This window comes from Lagenorhynchus albirostris, chromosome 7, assembly GCF_949774975.1.
Source record: "Lagenorhynchus albirostris chromosome 7, mLagAlb1.1, whole genome shotgun sequence".
Classification (NCBI taxonomy): Eukaryota; Metazoa; Chordata; class Mammalia; order Artiodactyla; family Delphinidae; genus Lagenorhynchus; species Lagenorhynchus albirostris.
The window spans coordinates 27,606,117-27,624,788 of record NC_083101.1 but is presented as its reverse complement, the minus strand read 5'-3'; the positions used below and the strand labels follow the sequence as shown (position 1 = coordinate 27,624,788).

Sequence of the window (18,672 nt, the reverse complement as noted above, 5' to 3'; positions counted from 1 at the left end):
GGTTCTAGATTCGTGTATCTCAACTGTCTGGAATACTAATGTAGAATTTGAATCAGAAATTTTCTCCTTGTCTGAGTAGATGCTGGTGGGAAACCCATATATCACAGTGTCTAATTATGGCCACTTGGTTATTGATGCCTTTGGATTCAGAGTAGCATATAAACACGGGTATAATGGTTTTTTGCCACTGGTTCTAAGAACAGGAAGTTTCTGCATCATAACTTCAGGCACTTATTGCACTGGATAGTTTCCAGTTAAGTAGCCCAGTTGGCAGAGTTTTTTGTTGAATGCAGAATTAAGACTCACATTTGAATTTGTCATATTCACATATATTAAGCTAAAACCAGTAGAACCATGCCATTTCAGATGGTGACCGTCATCATGTTCTCAGAGTTAATGATCATATGCCTGCGGTAAGAAGAGCTGTTACTGTTGCCCTTGTGTTTGGCAGGGTGGTACATGTTACAGCCTGTTGCTCATTCCTAGTTTTTTCCAGTCTTAAAGAAAATCTTAAGTCCTTTTGATGCTCTTAGATGTTCTGACTTTCTTTTCATGGACCTCTGATCTTTGTTTTCAGGTAGTACAGTGCTAATTGTTAAGAGCATAGACTCAGGAGTCAGACTGTCTTAATTTGAATTCTGGTTCTGCCACATACTAACTCTGAGGTCCCGGGCAAGTTACTTAACCTCTTTATACCTCAGCTTCCAAATTGGAAAACAGAGATAACCAAGTATCCTACTTCATAGGATTCTTGAGAGGATTAAACAAATTAATGTATGTAAAGAGCTTAAGATAGTGCTTGGCCCTTAAGAGTATAAAAGTGTTAGTTATTATTATTTTGCTTAGAGTCAATTGATTGTGCTTTTACTTATTATGATTTATAGGGACTATAAGCATAACTTTAAGCTATGCTTCTTTGAAGAGGGTACCTCATGCCTTGTACATCCCAGATTACTTTGAACCATTCCATAGGAATGACTGCAGTTGTGCTTGGCTGGGGCGTGTCATTCCCGCCCCCCTCCCCTTTGTTAACATAGCAGTTACCTTAGACGAATTCCATGGTCAAGTAATTGAGAGGCTTAATTTTGATAGTGTAGGTTTTCTTGAGCTCCTGGTGACTGAGGTGCATGACCAAAGGACAATGGCTGAGATTGCCTATGCATACTGCCTCTGGAGACATACATTCTACATATTTTACTGTGATCCAGCAGAATTCGTATTTGCCAAAGCATATCTTCAGACCTGTATCACCTAAAGCTTTTAGTCATGGCCACCTGAAGTCTTGCAAAATCAGTTATATTATCTAGATAAACTTCAGATGATTTATATTGCCTTTATCCATCTATGTTTATCTGTCACTTTATCCATCAGTATTTGGAGGGTAATGGGAGACTTGAGATCTGAGATGAAGTCTGAGAGACCCTGGTAGGCATTCTTTCAGGTTGATAGAGTCCCAGTTCAAAGTTGTCTTTGCCTTTCTTCACCGTCAGGCTTTGATAATAAAAGAAATGAAGCAAGTGTGCATGTGTGCGCGCGCGCGCGTGTGTGGGTATACTTAAATATATAGAATGGGCTCATTCCAAAAACAAGTTTTTGGAACTTGTTTTAACAAAAAATTGTGTATATGTTTTAGAACAGGAAGAATTGATAACTGTGAGGGTTCCCAGGTGGGAAGCAAAGCATATTAGAGAAACTCACAGCAGGCTACTGCAGCTGGAATACAGCAAGACAGAAGTCTGGTGTGAGTTGAAACAGGTGAGGTAGGCAGGGGGAAGGAAGATCATGCAGGGTCTTACAGATTATGTAATGTCATGTTTAAGGTCATGTTAACAGCTCATGTTAAAAGATTTTCAGTTTTATCCAAGGCCTTGTGGCAAGACAATTAAGCAGGAAGAGTGATGCTAACATATTACTCTAGCTGCAATATAGAGAGCTGATTACTGGGGAGAAAGAATGGATCAGAGGCCTGTTACGTTTTGCAAGAGTATAAGTTGAGATATGATACTGACTTGTGGTAATAGTGATTACAGAGTTATTTAGGAGGTAAAATCTACAGAATTGGTGACTGCGTGTAGAATACAAATGAAAGGAAAGGATGTAATGATGGTGGCCTAGGTTTCTGGGGTTTTTTTCCTTCCAGTTTTATTGACATATATCACTATATAAGTTTAAGGTGTACAGTATAATGATTTGACTTACATACATCATGAAATGATTATCACAGTAAGATTAGTGAACATCCATCATTTCATGTAGATAAAAAATAAAAGAAAAAGAGAAAAGTATTTTTTCTTTGACGAGAACTCAGGATTTACTCTCAACAACTTTCATATATACTAGGCAACAGCGTTAATTACATATAACATATAGCAGTGTTAATTATATTTATCATGTTGTGCATTATACCCCTAGTACTTGTATCTTTCGACTACCTTCATCTACTTCTGAGTCCCGCCACCCTCTGCCTCTGGTAACCACAAATCTGATCTCTTTTTCTGTGAGTTTGTTTTTGAAGTATAATTGACCTACTGTGTTAATTCCTGTAAGAATTAACTATGCTAATCACACAACATAGTGATTTAATATTGCTGTGCATTACAAATGATCACCCCAATAAATCTAATTACTATCTGTCACCATACAATGATATTACATTATTATTGACTATTTTTACCACACTGTACATTTTATCTCTGAGACTCATTTATTTTGTAACTGGAAGTTTTTACCTTTTAATCTCTCTCACCTACCTCACCCATCCCCCTCCCCCTCTCCCCTCTCCCCTCTGGCAACCACCTGTTTGTTCTCTGTAACTATGACTCTTTCTGTTTTAATATGTTTGTTCATTTGTTTTGTGTTTTAGATTCCACGTATAAGTGAAATTATATGGTATTTATCTTTCACTGTCTGACATACTTCACTTAACATAATACCCTCTAGGTCTATCCATGTTGTTGCAAATGGCAAGATTTCATTCTTTTTTATGGCTGAGTAATATTCCAGTGTATATAGCTCTCATCTTCACTATCCATTCATCTATCAATGGGCACTTAGGTTGCTTTCTCATTTTGGCTATTGTGAATAATGCTGCAGTGAACATAGGAGTGCATTTATCTTTTTGAATTAGTATTTTCAGATTAGTATTTTTGTTTTCAGATAAATACCCAGAAATAGAATTGCTGGATGGTATGGTAGTTCTATTTTCATTTTTAAGGAAACTCCCTACTGTTTTCCGTAGTGGCTGTACCAATTTACCTTCCTACCAACAGTGTACAAGGGTTGCTTTTTCTCTGCATCCTCTCAAGAGCTTGTTATTTGTTGTCTTTTTGATAATAGCCATTCTGACAGGTGTGAGGTAATATTTCATTGTGGTTTTGATTTGCATTTCCCTGATGATTAGTGATGTTGAGCATCTTTTCATGTGTCTGTTGGCCATCTGTATGTCGTCTTTGGAAAAATGTCTGTTCAGGTCCTCTGCTGATTTTTTAATTTTTTTTTTTCTGTTTTTGATTTTGAGTTGCTAGGTTTCTGGTTTTACAGCTGGTAGTGCCATTGGCAGAGATAGAACGCTAGAGGAGGGCTCAGGTTTAGTGGAGGACATTATGACATGTTGAGTTTTGAAGTGCTTTTGAGACATCCGAGTGGAGATTTCAAGTAAGCAGTTGGATTAAAATGGTCTGGAGCTCAGAGAATAGGTGCTGTACACAGCTTACATCACTTTCTTTGTACTTCCTCCTCAGCTTCTTTATCAATTACTTGTGTCTCCATTATAAAAGCTAGTGATTAAATTTGGAGGCCCTGGAGGGGTAGAGTAGGGTAGAAAACTCCGTGCATTATGGTATCTTTTAGTTCTTTTTTGCCTCTTTCTCAAAGTTTCTTATCCTGCCCTGGTATGTTGCTTGCCATATTTAGAAAATACTTAAAAAAAAGCTCTACTGGACTTGCCTCCCCTTGCATACCTCCTATATTGGGAACACAGTATCCCTGTATAGATCTCTTCCCTGGGTCTTACCACCTAGAGAAAACTTTAACCTCATGTCACATACACAGGCTAGGGTAAAGTTTAAGAACTCAGCTTATGTAGTCCTGCTTTCAAAACTTTTTTCTTGGAATACCAGAATTTCTATATGTGTTTATATTATGTCAGATTCTTGAATTATTTTTTTAAAATGATACTCCTTTCTTTTTTTTAAACATTTATTTATTTATTTGGCTGCTCTGGGTCTTAGTTGCGGCACACAGGATCTTTTAGTTGTGGCATGTGGGATCTTTTAGTTGTGGCATGTGGGATCTAGTTCCCTGACCAGGGATCGAATCCTGACCCCCTGCATTGGGAGTGCAGAATCTTACTTAGCCACTGGACCACGAGGGAAGTCCCAGATGCTTGAATTATAATAGTTGTATGTGGATAGAAGTTAAAATGTTACAATCAAGTTCCTTTACCAGAATTTCACTAATTTCAGTGGACAAAGCTTAAGCTCAAGCTGTGATTCTCCAAGAAAATTCCAGTGATTTTATATGTCATTGAAGAGTCTTAGCAAACCAAAATATTAAAACAATATGTAATTTATTGTATGGGTGTTTCATATAATGGGCAAATTGGTTAGGTTTAGAGGCAGTATTCTAAAGTGGTAAAGAGCATGGGCTTTCGAGATAGACTGAGCATAATCATTACTTTACAAGCAGTGTCACTTTGGGCAACTGATTGAATCTCCGTTTTCTCATCTATATAATATGGATGTAACCCTACCATTGGGAGGGTTAGAAGAGGATGCAGAGAGTCAGTCTATTAACCTGAAAAGCCCAATCTTGATTGAAGCTTACTGTACACAGGCCGAGGACTGGCAGAACCATTTTTACTGTTCCATTGTGTTTTTTAAAGTATATAGAGAGTCTGTCTTGGATGAATACTCGAAAGACTCTTAAGTCTTCTACCCTCCTTTTCTACATCTCTGTACTACCACTCTCGTCCCTCCAGCTGTGCCCACCCCTCCCCCAGGTACTGGCTGCATTCTGCGTTGTCTTTGTATTCAAATCTCCATGTACCTGTTTCTGGAGGGAACACCAAGAGGATAAACAGCTAACTCTTTCATAGCATAACTTCACTGTGTTATTATACTAAAATAACAACAGTGGTGAGGATGGGAAGAAACAGTATTGGTAAGTGAAGCAGAGAGCCTTAGTCTGGCCCAGGGATGATAATACCTACTTATCTCCAGGGATTGTTGGGAGAATGAAATGAGAGCTGTAATTATTTTAATTTTTGTACTATAATGCTTTATGAGCATTTATATGAAATGTCATCCCTTTATCAGATTATTTCCTGAGCTCTTTATATTTAGCCTTTTTTTTCTTTGCGGTACGTGGGCCTCTCACTTTTGTGGCCTCTCCCGTTGCGGAGCACAGGCTCCGGACGCGCAGGCCCAGTGGCCATGGCTCACGGGCCCAGCCGCTCCGCGGCATGTGGGATCTTCCCGGACCAGGGCGCAAACCCGCGTCCCCTGCATTCGCAGGCGGACTCTCAACCACTGCGCCACCAGGGAAGCCCTATATTTAGCCTTTTATCAGTTTTTGATAATATTTTGAGGAGAACCTTTATTACACAAAATCTTATAGGAAATTACTAAAATATTTATGTTTGTAGGTGCTTACGGAAATAAGGCTTGTACTTCTGGGAAAAATTATAAAGTGAAAGTACTTGCTTTTGATTTTTACTGAGAATACAAGTACCTTGTTTGGATTTTGCTTTTACTGCCCATGAAGAGTTATTAAACAACTAGACCTGTGATGTACAATATGACAGCACTTGTCACATGTGTAATAAAAAGTGAAATTAATTCAAGTTAAAATAAATTTAGTTCCTCAGTTGCTCTATCCACATTTCAAGAGCTCATTAGCTTCATGTGGCTAGTTACTACCATATAGAACAGCACATATGTAGGATATTTCCGTTATAGCAGGAAATTTTATTGGACAACACTGAAGTAGAGAGTATGAGAAAGTTAAATAATCAAGTGTTTTATTTAAATAGGAAGCATTATCAAAAAGTCTGAGGTATTTGCTACTAAAATTACCTTATTTATTATGGTTCTATAGCATCTGTAAATATTGCAATGAATGTTGTAATTTTAACTGCAAATTTATTATCTACTTTCGTATTTCTAAAATATGTTTTTAATTTTTATAAATAAACGTCAAATTTTATAAATAAATGTCAAATCTTATAAATAAATGTCAAATTTCAGTGTCTCTGCTTTTATTCCTCATTTCCTGATGTTGATTAGAAGTTTCCATTTATTTTTGCAACGTTTAAGGATTTGGTTCTGTTCGTTTGCCATGGCCTTATGACCTAAAGTAACAGTCTTTATGTTAAATAATATTGATCACCTTCAGTGTGAAAGATATGGTGGTAATTAAGTTGTACACTAGGAATAAGAGGTTTGAACAATGAACAGTTGTACGTTGCTCCTGTTTATTATGTAATATACTCTTACAGAGTTTGTTTAGAGAGTTGTTGTTATAAAGTTTATAGTTCTCTTTTAATAAAATATCATAGTGTTAAAAAAATTTTTTTTATCCTAGGAAGCTCTACAAAGGATCATTTCAACTCTGGCAAATAAAAATGATGAAATTCAGAACTTTATTGATACACTAAATCAAACACTAAAAGGAGTTCAGGTATGAATCTGTTTTAAAAAAAAATTGTGTGAATATGTCACAATTAATGATTGTTGGGTCAAATCAGAAGTATAAATATACACTGTCAACTATAGATTATAAACTAATGGAGGTGAGAGCAGGGTTTTTAAATGGCAGATAAATAAAAATGCTTTATTTGCTATTCCCACATTCTCCATGGAAAGATCAAATAGTAAGGGAAAAAGAAAACTCTGGAATATTGCTAGGAATATTATAATGCTCCCTTTTCTTCCTTTCCGTTTCATGTTTGTCTTTTCTAATTCCAATTAAGAGCAAATTGTACCTTTCCAAAAGTACTGGGAAGCTAAACATTTCTTTTACTGTAAATAGTAGAAGGAAAATGTAGATGGTGAGAGGTCCACTTGCAGAACTCGATGAAATTAAGATATAAAAGTAAAAGGTAAAGTGCCCATTGAGGAGAGAGGGGAATACTTAAGGAAATGGTCCCAGGTATAGGTGGATAATCCATACTGTAAATAATCAAATGTTGATTGTGGAAGAGACCTTAAGATAAGCTGGTGATGCTTTCCCATGAATGTGCTTTAATTAATTTAAGGGTCATTTCTTTGTGAAATAAACATAGACGATTTCCAGGATACTTGTAGACAGTGAATCCTTTCCTGTGATTTTTGTTTGGTTCAGCCTAGGTAATTGCCTGGCCTGTTAAACCTTATGGTCTTGTATTTTCTTTACTTCTGAATTTGCTGTAATTGAAGTTAGTTAATTATAATCTTCACCAGTTTAACTGTCTTTCTCAAACTATTTTATTGGAAAATTTGGTGAATCCACTAATCCAGTTTCTTTAAATAAGCAAAGCTAGTGGTTCTAAAACTCTTGGTCTATGGACAAGAGAATCATCGCATTTGAAATCTGTAAAAGGGTACCTTTAGATAGAGCTAGCTCACACTGTTTTTCTGATTGACAGATTATTAGGACATTACCTTAGCATCCATAAAGAAAATAGAGGGGGAATTGAACTACACCCTCGTCACTGAAGATGGGAGCATAAGCTGTAGTGGACGAGAGACCATAAGAATGTGCCGGTTGGTTATTGAGGGGAAAGAGCAGTCCAATTCCTTTTTACAGATGAAAAAATTGAGGTCCAGGAATTCAAGTGGCTTGTCCAAGGTCGCACTGTTACTGAGTTGTTAATGTGGAATTTGACTTAGGGCTTCTGCCTTCCAGACTGCACATTTCTTCCTCCACATCATGTTCTTACTACTGTAAAGAAACTAGTAAAATGATTAACACCACTTTTGGCAAGACTCCAGTGAGATGATGTCTGGTTTTTATAAACATTTTAAGCAAAAGTTTGGATTGTAATATTACAGTAGATTTTGTGTATTAGTTTTGTAAACCAGTGCCAATTTTGCTTCTCTTAGTTGAATGATTCATCTATGTTGAAAAATGCCTTAAGATGATTTCTTCTATCTCATAATTGTTGCAAGTGTGAATATCACTTATCTAGGGATTTCACAGATATTTTGTTATTTCTTGTTGAAATAGCATCATCTTGCTTAATGAGGCAGTGAGGAACTCTTGGAGGTCAACAGACTTTATAAACAGATTTTAGTTTATAAAATTTAGAAGTTTGACTACAGATTCTAGTCAGTAGATGATTTCTGAGGTTCCTTCTAGCACCGAAATTCAGTGTTTGATAAATCTCTTAGGACCCAGTAAGGAATTGCTTAGTGCTTTAATTCTGCTTATCTTATGTAAATGCAGTGTTTTAGGCAACCTGAAAGATTTAAAAATTTGCGCAAAATCAGCCCCATCCCTATAATGCCCAGACTATTTCTCAGAGTTACAGAATCAAAATCTCTGGAATATTTTATTAAAATCTGCTTCACTGATGATTCTGATACACACCAAAAGTTGAGAACCACTGGCTTAGGGTCTGCCTTAGAGCCTGAAGGTCTGGACAAAGTTGACAACCTTAAAACAAACTTTCACATTGTCCTGTGGAAACAGTCTTATAAAAGGTGAGGAGAGTATGGGCTAGTTCATAAAAGGCTACTTAACTCATAGCATTGCTGAAGTAGAACTATCAGCATTAGCAGCCAGCTTCTTGGATTTATCTGTTTTTAAAGGTGTATGTCAAATATTAGAATTTTAATTATTTTATGATATGAGGCTGATATTAGATTCATAATATGAATCTATTCTTTGGTAAGTACTATATCTTTTAGTTTTTAATGTTTGACAGCTCTTAAGTAAAATCTTTGTTTATTAAACAGGAAAATTCTTCTAACATACTTTCAGAGTTAGATGAAGAATTTGATAGTTTATACTCCATATTGGATGAGGTAAAAGAAAGTATGATTAACAGTATCAAGCAGGAACAAGCTCGTAAATCACAGGAGTTACAGGTGAGATTGTGCAACTATTTAAATATGAATTTTAATCTGTATAATGCTTGATTTATTGAAAGCAAAAATTAGTGAATTTTTTGTATAACTGTACTGATATCTTGTAGAAGAATGATTCTTAACTTTGTTTTGGTCATAGATACCGTTTTTTAAAAATTGTGATAAAAACCTAAGATTTACCATCTTAACCATTTTTATATGAACAGTAGTATTAACTATATTCACATTGTTGTGTAACAGATCTCTAGGACTTTTTCATCTTGCAGGACTGAAACTCTGTACTCATTGAACAACGCCCCATTTGCCCTTTGCCCCCACTGCCTGGCAACCACCATTGTATTGTCTACTCTAGATATCTCATATAAGTGGAATCATACAGTATTTGTCCCTTTGTGACTGGCTTATTTCACTCAGCATAATGTCTTCAAAGTTCATCCATCTTGTAGCATGTGTCAGGATTTCCTTCTTTTTATGGCTGAATAATAGTCCATTGCATGTATTTACCACATTTTCTTTATGTGGTATGTCCATTTATCTGTCTATGGACATTTGGGCTGCTTCTGTCTCTTGGCTGTAGTGAGTAATGCTGCAGTATACGTGGGTGTATATTGAAATTTTGATGGTGATTGCATTGAATTTGTAGATTGCTTTTGGTACTATGGTTGTTTTAACAATATTGTCTTCCAATCCATGACCATAGGATGTCTTTCCATTTATCTGTGTCTTTAATTTCTTTCAGCAGTGTTATGTAGTGTTCAGTGAATAGGTCTTTTGCCTCCTTGGTTAAATTTACTGCAAAGTATTTCATTCTTTTTGTTGTTGTTGTTGTTGTTGTGGTACGCGGGCCTCTCACTGTTGTGGCCTCTCCCGTTGCGGAGCACAGGCTCCAGACGCGCAGGCTCAGCAGCCATGGCTCACGGGCCCAGCCGCTCCACGGCACGTGGGATCTTCCCGGACCGGGGCATGAACCCGTGTCCCCTGCATCGGCAGGCAGACTCTCAACCACTGCGCCACCAGGGAAGCCCCTAGTTATTCTGTTTTTTGCTACTGTAAGTAGCTCCATGTTGTACAAGTATTCTGTATTTTTGTGGACATCTCTGATGATTTCATCAAGATTAAACAACATTTTTCGTGTTCTTTATACTGCCATATTGTCTCCCAAAATGGTTGTATTCCTTTACCCTCCATGAACAAGATGCAAAAACGATCTTTTCACTGCTGGGTAAGGATATATATATATATTTTTAATTTCTACCAACTAAATGGAGGGAGGAAAGCATGTTATTATTTGAAGTTCCTAATAATGAAGTTATTATTTGAAGCATGTTAGGTTGAATATTTTAACATGCTTCTTGATATTTTTGCCATTCATGAATTATCTTTTATGTTCTTTCCCTTTTTTGGTATTGGTATGCTTGACTTGTTGATTTTATTTATTTATTTTTTCCAAATTTTGAATTTTATTTTATTTTTTATACAGCAGATTCTTATTAGTTATCTATTTTATATATATTAGTGTATATATGTCAATCCCAATCTCCCAGTTCATCCCATCACCACCACCACCACTACCCCCCCCTTTCCCCCCTTGGTTGTCCATGTGTTTGTTCTCTACATCTGTGTCTTGCACACCAGTTCATCTGTACCATTTTTCTAGATTCCACATATATGCGTTAATAGATGATATTTGTTTTTCTCTTTCTGACTTACTTCACTCTGTATGACAGTCTCTAGGTCCATCCACGTCTCTACAAATGACCCAATTTCGTTCCTTTTTATGGCTAATATTCCACTGTATATATGTACCACATCTTCTTTATCCATTCGTCTGTAGATGAACACTTAGGTTGCTTCCACGACCTGGCTATTGTAAATAGTGCTGCAGTGAGCATTGGGGTGCATGTGTCTTTTTGAATTATGGTTTTCTCTGGGTACCTGCCCAGTAGTGGGATTGCTGGGTCATATGGTAATTCTATTTTTAGCTTTTTAACGACCCTCCATACTGTTCTCCATAGTGGCTGTATCAATTTACATTCCCACCAACAGTGCAACAGGGTTCCCTTTTCTCCACACCCTCTCCAGCATTTGTTGTTTGTAGATTTTTTGATGATGCCCATTCTAACTGGTGTGAGGTGATACCTCATTGTAGTTTTGATTTGCATTTCTCTAATAATTAGTGATGTTGAGCAGCTTTGCATGTGCCTCTTGGCCATCTGTATGTCTTCTTTGGAGAAATGTCTACTTAGGTCTTCTGCCCATTTTTTGATTGGGTTTGTTTTTTTAATATTGAGCTGCATGAGCTGTTTATATATATTTTGGAGATTAATCCTTTGTCGGTTGATTCATTTGCAAATATTTTCTCCCATTCTGAGGGTTGTCTTTTCATCGTGTTTATAGTTTCCTTTGCTATGCAAAAGCTTTTAAGTTTCATTAGGTCCCTAAATGGGATTGTTTTCTTAATTTCCTTTTTGGATTGTTCATTGTTCATATATATAAATGCAACAGATTTTTGTGTGCTGATTTTGGTCACAGATGTCTTTGAGAATCTGAAAGCTATGGAAGAATACAAATGTTCTCTTTTAATTACAAACATGCTGTACACACACAATTTCCCAGTATTAAATACCCTTTCAAGTCTGTCCATTCTTCCCAGGTTCAGATTTGTTGTTTATATTTAGGAGGTGGGAGTTGTACTGCAGTTGAACAACGTGGGTTTGAACTGTGAGGGTCCGCTTATACACTGATATTTTTCAGTAGTAAACACTACAGTACCATACGGTCTGTGGTTGGTTGAATCGTGGATGCAGAAGAACCACAGATATGGAGGGTCAGCTCTAAGTTATATATGGATTAACCCCCCCGTTGTTCAAGAGCCAACTGTACTTAAATCATTTAAAGGTAATTAGTTTAGTCATAAAGTATCCATAAATTTCAATAAATAAGAAATTCATTCATTTAAAAAAGCAAGATTGGAGAATAAAGGAAAACTCAGCATCTTCTGAAGATCTCACCCATGGCTCATCCTGTGGAGATTTCTGTTCTGTCTTGGGCCCAAATCCTTCTTCATAGCACCAGTTTGGAATACCCTTTAAGCGTTCAGTTGCTTAATCTCTAACCTTCCCTTCTCCCTCCCCATACTTTTTCTCTGTCAGAGCAGCTCTAATTATCTTCATTGTATTCACCAGACACCATTTCTGTCAGCCTGGCCTATACCACATATTAAATTTGCTACCGAAATGGCCATGAGTCATATTTTTTCTCCTACATTTTCCTCTTCCCATCAAGTGACAAATCTCATGCATATTGAATGTACATTATCAATTTTTATCTGCCACCTTTAACCATCCCTGAAGTGAGTGATGTTCCAGTGCTGCTGCTATTATTTTTCTTCTCTCTTACCTGGAAGTTTCAGATACCTGGTTGGTGCCTTGTTTTGTTGGCATCTTCTTTCTGCTTAACTGTGCATGCAGTTTATTTTTCTGTCATTGTTAATAGGGAAGCTAGGAGCAGCCAATAGACACAGTTTTAAAAACTTGCAATTGGGGAGTTCCCTAGTGGCTTAGTGGTTAGTATTCCAGGCTTTCACTGCCATGGCCTGGGTTCAATCCCTGGTCGGGGCATTGAGATCCTGCAAGCCATGCTGCGTGGCCAAAAAATAAAACAAAACAAAACAAAAAACCTTGCAATTAGCTAAATAAAATTGAACTGTTAATACCCTTCATTAGTGTAGAAATTTTTCCAGGGAGGAAAAATACTTTCTCCTTGTCCCATATTATTCACCTATCTTATTATATTGCTAGGTTTTAAATAATGGCAGTTGACTAGCTTCTCTTAGGTCCTTTTCTCTACTTTTCCCTTTCTTCCTCTCCTCAAAATTCACATACACTGGAAACAAAGCTCATATGATAATAGCTTTAGAAATGCATTATTAGACATTGAAGTCATAATTATCATTGGATTTTTAAAAATTATTTTATCATCTTCATTATGTCCTGTTATGCTTATACTAAAGATAGAGTCACAAAAGAATTTGAAAAACCTTGGAATGTTCCACCTCTTTAATGTTCAAAATTCATATTTGAGAAGCTACTTTAATAATTTATGGGGAAGTCAGTGATAATATTTGATTGCCAGTATCAAGATTTTATGCACTCATTCAGTAAAATTTGAGTTACGGCTATGCTGGATTTAGAGTTAGTAGTAGTGAGCAAAACAGTTTCTGCCCTTATGCATTTCACATTCTCATGGAGGGTAATTTGCAAGAAATGCAAGAGAAAGGAAAATCAAATCCTTTTGCCAAAGAGATTAGAATTTATAAGAATAAGCAAAAATGTCTGTAAGATATAACCGATTTAAGAATAATGTTAATGTAAACACTGTACAGCTGTATGTAATGCAGAGTGATCATGAAGGGAATTGAGTTCAGGAACAATTAGAAACCGATTTGAAGCACTTTGAGGGAGGGAAAAGCTTACTTAATAAAGGGAAGAGAGGGTATTCCAGGTAAGAGGCAGTTCAGTTGTTAAGATAATCAAAGATTAAAAGTCTAGAAGAGTCTTAGAATCATCTTTAAGTCAAGTCACTGCTGATTTGGAGGAGAGATCTAATATTCATGTCATGGCATGTGGATTTTGATATTTAGGTGTGCTGTCCTTAAGTCAAGATGTTTGAGATTTTTCAGAATTAGGTAATCTTTATCCATTGTGGATTTTTGGTTTAAAATATGTCCTTAGACTTCTAGAAGAAGTGTGACATTTTCATATCAGAGCTTACTTTCTGGCAGCCCTATACAGAGCTAGGTATGTGTGTGTACACGTAAAATCTATAGTGCTCATCTTACAACAGGCTCCATTTATTGCTCTTGTAAACTATTGAATGTATATTTCTAGTTATTGGCTAAATTTCCAGGAGTGAATAATTGGGTCATATAAATTTATTTAACCTTTTTTTCTCATGGAGTCTTAGATGAACTTTGTCCACTTTGGGTTTTGTGACTCTTAATTAAAATGATAATGAACATAATTATTATTTTTGCAACTGATCTGATTCATGGAAGTCTTCCATGCAAACTGCATTTGGGCTCTTTTTAAATGAGATGATGTTACTCTCATTTTTTGATCAAGTATTCTATCAGATTCATCATTAGCTGCTGAATATTGATGGGGGATTCAAAATGTTGCAGAAAATGAGAGAAACAGAGTTCTAAATACTCTTTGGAAGTGGTGACTGCAGAGATGTTAGCACCATCTTTTCTTATCATCACTACAGATCTTCATTTTTTATAGTGATTCCATTTTTTCCATCCTTTTATTATCCTCAGTACTTGATTCTTAGTACTTGACTTTTCTTCTCAGTGGCAGAAAAACTTTCACAGTTTTTTTAATGTATTTTTAAAAATAAATTTATTTATTTATATTTATTTTTGGCTACACTGTGTCTTCGTTGCTGTGCGTGGGCTTGCTCTAGTTGAGGTGAGCAGGGGCTACTCTTCGTTGCAGTGCGTGGGTTTCTCATTGTGGTGTCTTCTCTTGTTACGGAGCACAGGCTCTAGGCACGTGGGCTTCAGTAGTTGCAGCACACAGGCTTAGTAGTTGTGGCTCACGGGCTCTGGAGTGCAGGCTCAGTAGTTGTGGCTCACGGGCTTAGTTGCTCCATGGCATGTGGAATCTTCCTGGACCAGGGCTCGAACCCGTGTCCCATGCATTGGCAGGCGGATTCTTAACCACTGCGCCACCAGGGAAGCCCCTTTCACAGTATTTTAATAGAAATGGTGATCTAGGGGAGAGCACGGGATATTGAGGGGACAGTAGGTTGTAAAATAAGACTCTAAGTTATTGAGATGTAAGCTTAGTGAACATAACTTCATTCTTCAGGATGTTCTTGTGTTATGGTTCAAAGGAAAACCTATGGTGGTCTCAAACCATAACGCTTTCTTGGGGTAGTTTAAAAACCAAGTATTAAAAAGAATCACAACTTGGCTACTGATGCCATTTCTTTCTTTATTTGGAGTTAATAGAGCATCTCTGTTCTTTCTTTGGGTTCACAAACTCAATAGCATGTTGTTTTTATTAAGGTATTTTAATAATTCCTCTGAATAACTAAGTGCTCTTTAAGTTGTAATCCTTTGTTCTCTCTTTCTTTTTGCTTTTCCTCTTGACTTGGAAGCAAATTTACAGCATTTTCTTAGAATAAGATATATTTTTTTCCAACTTTGACTTCAGATTTTTTTTTTTTACTTTAGTAGTTCCTTGAGATATATTCTTTATTCTTCTTGGTATTTTTTTTTACGGTACGCGGGCCTCTCACTGTTGTGGCCTCTCCCGCTGCGGAGCACGGGCTCCGGACGTACAGGCTCAGCGGCCATGGCTCACAGGCCCAGCCGCTCCATGGCATGTGGGATCTTCCCGGACCGGGGCATGAACCCGTGTCCCCTGCATCGGCAGGTGGACTCTCAACCACTGCACCACCAGGGAAGCCCTCTTCTTGGTATTTTTTACTTTTATACTACATTGACTTACTCTGCCCTAGTGATCCTGTATGGACCATTTATACCTACCATCTTATTCTCAGTGATTTTGCTTTTATAAAGCTCTATTTCCAATGCTGGTTTGTTAATTCTTTGAAACTCATAAGACGCTTACTCATAGGAAGAGCAGTATTTTTATGAAATTGTAGTTAGGTTCTTAGAATGACACATGAAAACCAATTCTAATCCAAACTATGACTGAACTATTCTACTTTTCCAAAGTAAAACAGGGCACATCAGAAACCAATAAAACCAAATGTAGTTTATCTTTAGTTTGTATTGGAAGGGAAAATTAAGTAGATTTGAATATGGAATAGATATTAATAAATATTCTGAAGAAGAATCTTGGATACATTTAAAAGCTTAGAAATGGGTCAGTTTCTTTGTTTAAAGGTATCACTAACAGTATTTTCACATAACTGGGCTTAGTTTTAAATCTACAAATGATAATATGAGAGAAGCGGGGAGGGGAGGGGAGAGAAAGAACTGAATAGGAAAGATTGTGTTAGGTGAAATTAACACATTACTATAACAGAGCGTATCACTGTAACAGTTACCATTTTTTGTTCCTGTTTGATTTTTTTGAAATCTAGGCACTTCCTATGTTATCCAGTTTTGGAAACTGTAAATTAGCATTTATAGGAGTATGTATTACTTGAGTAATGTGATAAGTGGAGTACTAAGATTGTGCTCAACTGAATGTACCTGTAACTTGATTCATGAACTTTAGCTTAATTACATATCATCAAGAAATTTTGTCTTCATTATAGAGGATGTTGCCTGCAGATGGATTATTTTGATATTTTACTTTAAATTTTCTGACTACCTGATTGAGAAGAATCTTTAAATAAATTTGACCCCAACCATTTATAATTGCTTTGTTTTCTTTTTTGTTTTTAAATGATGAGTATATCTTTATCCGTATGCAATTAAGCTGTTCTGGACAAATTATGGACAGTTTAAGATAATTAAAATTTGTTATATATATGACTAGTGATTACCTTGCTTCAGTACCTCTCTAAAATGTTTGTTCAATTATTGCTATTAAGATTGTAACGCTCATTGTAACAGTATATATTTAAGATTCTGATGACAATAGGAAATTCTATTTTAATGATTTTTTGTTATTATTATTTTTAGAGTCAGCTTAGTCAATGTAATAATGCCCTGGAGAACTCGGAAGAACTACTAGAATTTGCAACAAGGTCATTAGATATAAAGGAACCTGAAGAATTTTCAAAGGTACCAAAAAACCAACCAAAAAAATGAGACTAATCCACTTAAAAAGGAAAGTTTTGTTTAAAAGAAAGTGGTGTTTTCCCATTTGATTTTGGATTCATTCAGTCATTTCTGATACTAGAAAAGGCTTGGCAGTTCTTGTTAAGTAAAATGCTAGCTGTTCATTTATTCCAAAGCATATACTTTGTGTGTCATTGGGGTCACGAACAAATTAATTATTTGTTTAATGCTCAATTCAGATGAATGACGTTACTCTTTTTTTCAGTTACTTCCCCCTTGGTCATTTATTTTAAAGGTACTTGTATACTTTAGCTGAGTCATACCTTTGTTATAAACATTTTATAACTAAGGAAAGAAGATTGATATTGCTATTAACATTCATAAAAATCTAAGTTGGTGTGCCTTTCAATGAGCTGATTGGGAAAACATCATGACTTGATGCATATGAAAGCATTGTGAAACTTACTAAATTTGTTATTAAATGTCCCAGTGTTCAGCTTAAGTAATTGTTTGAATGCTTTATTAAAATATGAAAATGTAGGTCCCTAAGGGGTATATTTGGTGTGAAGATACAAATAGTAGAGCAAGAAGACTGCTAATGTTTTAACCTAGATCCTGGTGTTTAAGAGATACTGAATTCTAGATTCTTATTCTTATTTTAAGTAGAGTCATTTTTAAATGATTACCAATTTATCAAATCATTTGATATGTGATATAGAATAAGTATGTAGACTATATAGAAAATGGCATGAAAGAGTGTGAAATAAAGCTATATAATTAGTAAAATATATACTGTGAAGTAGTCTTATCAAGATAAGATATTTGAGTTTGATATTTTCTTGGTCTTTGTGGACTGCGTAGTGAGCTGCTTGAAAGGTAGCTTTATAATCCATGTGTGCCCACCAGTGATTTCATTTTATGATTTTTCTATGAACTTGAGGGTAGAAGAAACTTCCTTGAGAAGATAACATTTGCTGACTTAAATCCCTGCATCTTGAACATGAACTTTAAAAATTAATTCCTTTTGACTAAATGAATGGAAATTTCTTTTGCTGTAAACGAGTTAACCAATTAATTCTTGAATTTGGATGTCGGTTGTAAGAAAATTCATCTTTGCACTTTGTAAGACTTATTATATAAAGGAATTATGAGGGAATAGTATCATACTTTAAATTATTCTAAAAGTATAGATATATCACCTATTCAGAGGGCATTTATGTGATAACCTCAAATATCTGGAACATAGCAAAAAAAACCATGCAGAAAGCAAAAGATGTCTGAGTCAGCAGAATCAGTGTCGCACAGTTCGTGAATGGCAGTTAATATCTTCTGTTCATGATAGTGTCTCAGAATCTGTTGACTATTAATATGTACATGGTACTACTAAGTTTTTAGGTTTTTTTCCTTTTTGTTTCCTGGTTGTCAACAGATTCCCCTTCTAGTGGAGTAGGGCAGCTGTTAATGACAGGCATAATCATAGCAGCAAGAATTAACAGCTGAGCACCTGAGAGCGGAAGAAGACAGGAAAACTATAAAATGTGGACATAGTACTCAAAAATAGCTTGGATCCAGTTGAATTTAAATAGGACCTGATGCTTGGAAAAACTGATAAAAGTTTGTTTCTCCCAAGTTTCTCTTTCCATTGACATTTTCAGAGTCCTTTCTTCTTCCTCTCAAAAGACTCTGTTCTCTCTTTCTCTCTCCTTTGTTCTTTCCAGCTTTGTTAAAATGTGTTTCCAGTATACTGTAAATTGGAAAGGTTCTGATAAAATAAATCACCTTGTGGTTTAAATATATTTTCTTCATGTGCCACTTTGCTTCTTATCTTACTATTTTGGT

General features: G+C 36.0%; 1 protein-coding gene across 2 annotated transcripts in view; it reads left to right on the top strand.

The window, feature by feature from the left end:
- FSD1L (fibronectin type III and SPRY domain containing 1 like) overlaps positions 1–18,672 on the top strand; it is a 70,285-nt gene that overhangs the window by 6,687 nt on the left and 44,926 nt on the right. For both annotated transcript variants that reach the window (XM_060154703.1, XM_060154704.1), the window contains exons 2-4: positions 6,583–6,678; positions 8,937–9,068; positions 16,735–16,836. In XM_060154703.1, coding sequence (XP_060010686.1) covers positions 6,583–6,678; positions 8,937–9,068; positions 16,735–16,836 — 330 coding nt within the window. The remainder of the gene's footprint in view (positions 1–6,582; positions 6,679–8,936; positions 9,069–16,734; positions 16,837–18,672) is intronic.